This window comes from Rhagoletis zephyria, unplaced genomic scaffold (assembly GCF_001687245.7).
Source record: "Rhagoletis zephyria isolate East Lansing unplaced genomic scaffold, Rhagoletis_zephyria_1.1 Rzeph_scaffold_13741, whole genome shotgun sequence".
Classification (NCBI taxonomy): domain Eukaryota; kingdom Metazoa; phylum Arthropoda; class Insecta; order Diptera; family Tephritidae; genus Rhagoletis; species Rhagoletis zephyria.
The window spans coordinates 2,364-7,189 of record NW_016170812.1 but is presented as its reverse complement, the minus strand read 5'-3'; the positions used below and the strand labels follow the sequence as shown (position 1 = coordinate 7,189).

Here is a 4,826-nt window from a genome sequence, read left to right as displayed (position 1 = left end):
TTGGTTCAATATGCAGAAACTTTTTTTTGTGTAATTATCGCCGCTAAAAATACTCGTATTATTTTATTTATGGCTAATTAATAAGGGAATCAGACATTTTTTATGGAAGAGATTTCTTGTGACTCACTGTACAAAATTCCCTTTAAAAATTCGATTAATCGATTATTTCTCAATAATTAGAATATTTTTTTCTGGCGTGTGATTAGTCATATGATTAATTAACCGATTATATTATTTTTTTTTGCCATCCCGACCTTTATGTAGCACAAATTACTCACCATTACAAAAGTTGGTAGCTTTACTGGTATCCAATTGCCTGCCATCAACACATTCAAACGTTGTGAGCGAAGTAGAAAAGTACACAATGCCTTTTTGAATTTGTTGCTTTGAACTGTCCAATTACAATTGTAAATGGCGTTCGATAGCTCCTCACACTCCTGGCAGAAAAGGTCACCATAATAGCAGAGGATTAAGGTTTCTATTGTCACTGCTATGAAGAAGACAGCCATGTTCAACATAATCGAAAGATTGAAGCCAACATAAAGCATATAAACACCTATGGTGCATTGAGCCAGGCCAGTGCAAATGAATTGAGCCAAAGATGTACCGGATAGAGTCTTTTGTATGGTTGAAAATAACCTCAAAGGAAAAATAAATAAAAAAAACAACAATAATCAGCTCCACAATATTTTTGTAATGGTGAATAGTATACTCAATAATCGTTTTGTGATCCTTAATGCAGGAGACTAGCTCGGCGTAGTTGTGTTTCATTTCAGCTTTTGTTAAATGACTGGTATCTGGCGAATCACAGCTTTTGGTTTGGAAACCGATTCGTTGGATGCGTATAGACAGCGCCCGCATGTGAGCGGTGAGGACTCGAATGTAAGCTTGAGGATATGTGTCCACCGAGCAAGCCTGCGTGCATTGCACAAGAAAACCAATTGTTTGATAACCATAAGCAATCCAAAACATGGTCCATGAAGCTTTATATTCGAAGGGATACCAAGCAGGGTACATGAGACGTCTTTCCGCGGAGAAAATCACCATCAACTGACTAGTGACAAAGGCCGAATAAAAGAGTTGTAGGACTGTCAAAAAGCACTTATTAGCTGAATCAATTCCCTTTTGAAGTACATTGATTTCCTCGTCAGACTTTGCACGGGCATCCAACTGTTTGAGTATAGGTCCAAGTTCCAACAATTTTTGGCGAACAATGAATAAGGTCAGGAATTTGACATTGAGTGTTACAACGGACATGGCTATGTAGATAACTTCACAGAAGTCGTTTAAGTTATCTGCGAGCATACTCTTGACGGTGAAACAGATGGGATAGTAAATCGGAAATAGTATTGTTATCACTATTGTATACACTTTGTAAGGAATATACCAAGGTGAAGAGGTCTTCGGTCCACGAAATCCACTTAAGTCCCAAACGCGCCAATGATACTTGAAAGCATCCCAGCTATTAACTCTTGCTGCCATTACGAGAACTGTGCAATTGCGTGATACGATTTCTACTGTCATTGTTGGTCCGATTACAGGTGCTTTATATGTATATGGTTTTATACATACACATGTGCATATGAGTATGGAAATCGCTACATTCAGTTCCGAGTATAGGTTCATATGTATGTATGTACAAATGCGTATGTATGTATATACAAATTTTGTTCGCTAAAATTACCGTGAGAATTCCTGTTTTTGTTTGCAAGTCCTTGGAACTCGGTGAGAACCATTAACGTGACAATTTATTTCAAAACTTTATTCTTTAAACAGTAATAAACATTATTAGCAAATTGGAGTTCCAAAAGCAGAATTTTGAAAACATATATACATATATATCAGGTTCCCTGTCCTCATGCAATACATCTTTTTTCAAGGCATACGTCCCCCGTTATTTTCAGGATTCTTTATCTGATTTGATATTTTTGATATGCAAAGAGCGTAGATTATATGCTCTTATGCAAAAAAAATAAAATATTTCATTTCTCATTTATTATACATAAGGGTGGGAAATAGTTTTCGATAAGGTACGTCCTATGTATCATATTCAATCCACAACTGTTTTGTATGTTTCCACACAAAAACACTATATTTTTTGCAAAATAAGTAGAAATATGTATCTGAAGTCAGCATTGATTTTGCTCATATAAGATTAATGGACGTGTGAGACAAGGTACAAAACTGTTCCCATGAATCAGATGTGATTCATTGGACAGGGAACCTGATATAGATGTATTATGTATACGGTGACCATTCGTAACGAGTTTGGCGCGACAGTACTGATTTTGAGAAAATTTGTCCCGCTGAATATTTTTTTAAAGTCGGGACGTATAAGTGTCCCGATTTTTCATATTTGTACCGATTATGTCCCGATTTTCAGTGTTTTCTTTATTAATTTAAAAAGAGTCTCCTTGTACTCTGACCCAAACAATTTTTCTTACAAACGTGGCAGCACTTTCGTTATCACAAGGAACATTGAATATAAGGAAGTCATAAACATAAGCAGCATCTTTATTTTCTATGAACTTTGGCTATGTTTTATTTTGNATATTTCATTTCTCATTTATTATACATAAGGGTGGGAAATAGTTTTCGATAAGGTACGTCCTATGTATCATATTCAATCCACAACTGTTTTGTATGTTTCCACACAAAAACACTATATTTTTTGCAAAATAAGTAGAAATATGTATCTGAAGTCAGCATTGATTTTGCTCATATAAGATTAATGGACGTGTGAGACAAGGTACAAAACTGTTCCCATGAATCAGATGTGATTCATTGGACAGGGAACCTGATATAGATGTATTATGTATACGGTGACCATTCGTAACGAGTTTGGCGCGACAGTACCGATTTTGAGAAAACTTGTCCCGCTGAATATTTTTTTAAAGTCGGGACGTATAAGTGTCCCGATTTTTCATATTTGTACCGATTATGTCCCGATTTTCAGTGTTTTCTTTATTAATTTAAAAAGAGTCTCCTTGTACTCTGACCCAAACAATTTTTCTTACAAACGTGGCAGCACTTTCGTTATCACAAGGAACATTGAATATAAGGAAGTCATAAACATAAGCAGCATCTTTATTTTCTATGAACTTTGGCTATGTTTTATTTTGTAAAACTGGTACCCTCTCTATATTGCAGTCTATCACTCTTCCCTGAGTTTACTAAAGGTTTTTATAATTACTAGTGTTCGCCCAGCGGTTGAAATTCAACCGCAAAAATTAAGGATAGTTTATGTGAGTTGAGTTGAGCTGGAATAACATTAGTTGGAATGGGTTAAGTGGAGGGGAGTTTAACATAACATACCATAACGTAAGATTAAATAACATAACATATGTAGCATAGCACACCACAATATAACATCGCACATTCTTCAGTTGTATTTCCTTTTTATGCCTATCACTTTCTTCCTCTCTATCTTTGTCTCTATCGCTTTTAATGTTTATGTTTATGTTATCTTCACCTTCATGTTCATGTTCATGTTCATGTTCATCTTCATCTCCATCTTAATATTCACCTTCGTTTATGTTTAGGTTTCTGTACTTTTATTCTAATCTTTGACTTTATCCCTTTCTTCTTCTACATATTCAACTTTACCTTCTTCCTTGCATGAATCTTAATCTTCATAAATCTGATTCCTAAACTGCTGCTTAGCCGATTTCTTTAATTCAGTATCATTATTAAAGCATACATTTAGGAGGCATTTCCGCCCCAACCATGTACATGTACGGCATTAGTGTTGGTGTCACTTTTGAATTGATTTTTTCGCTTTATGTTAAACCAATTTGAAATTTGAGTTTAGCCGTAAAAGAAAACATGATAGCCTATTTGTATATAAGATAAGATACCAAAAACCAAAAAAACATATGGAAACATCATTATATTGCAATCAGCCCTATTCTGCATTTCGATTACGTTCCCGCATTCCGCTCCGCAAGAATCGAACTTAGGTATTCTGCGTTACGATCGAATCGAAACAGGAAGATGATGATAGAAAACATCTTTCGAAATCAGCTGTTTGCCTAGGAATGTGTGAAATCGAAACAAAACAAAGAAATATTTGCCACCGAATTATAGCAGCTTATGAAGTTAAAGTTTGTAAATATTTTAAAATAACTAAATATATCTAGCATCACTGTAATTTAAAAATAAAATTTCGTTTGCTCTTATTTTAGTGGAAACATAATTATAAGAATGAAATCCATAGCCGCGGCGTTATTGCTTGAAGAGGAGAACGAGTCCCAGATTGCTGATGCGGAAGTTGAAAGGCGGAGATTTAGGGACATGTTTGATCTTTTTCAGATGAGTGAAGAGTCACAAACTCATCATGAACTGTATTACTCACCGCTCAAAGTCAGTGAAATTATAAACGTTGTTTGAGCACCCCACAACATTTGCATTTACTACAGAGTGGAAGATTTGAACGCAAATGAATTCCATTTTGAAATCCGTCAGGAGGAGGGGAAGAACAAAGCTTATCCTTCCATTAGGGATGCCAGTGGCAAAAATTCATCGATGTTTTTCTTTGATTCAATGCATCGAAATTTACATCGATATTTTTCGATGCATCGAAGGGCATACATCGATGTATCGATTTGTATAGGATTTTTCAGATAATATTTCACAAAAAAATATGTTATTAACAAAATTATACAAAATTTAAAATAAATTACTGCAACTGAGCTAATTATATGTGACCTGGTCTACGAAAAGGGAGCTTACGTGCGAAAACTAGTTTTCTGTGAAAAAGCTGTTAAAAGTAAGCAACTCGTTTCGTCAGTTTCTCATTATCTCGTTAATTGTTCTCCGCGCCGGAC

General features: G+C 35.2%; 1 protein-coding gene across 1 annotated transcript; it reads right to left on the bottom strand.

Moving 5' to 3' along the window:
* Positions 1–278: 278 nt before the first annotated feature.
* On the bottom strand, positions 279–1,524 carry LOC108378280 (odorant receptor 2a-like; the record flags this gene model as incomplete). Its single annotated transcript, XM_017634565.1, has 2 exons — positions 713–1,524; positions 279–639 (listed from the first exon to the last, which is right to left on the bottom strand). Coding segments are annotated over exons 1-2 (1,173 nt in total), but the record flags the coding sequence as incomplete, so codon positions are not given.
* Between the last annotated feature and the right edge of the window lie 3,302 nt (positions 1,525–4,826).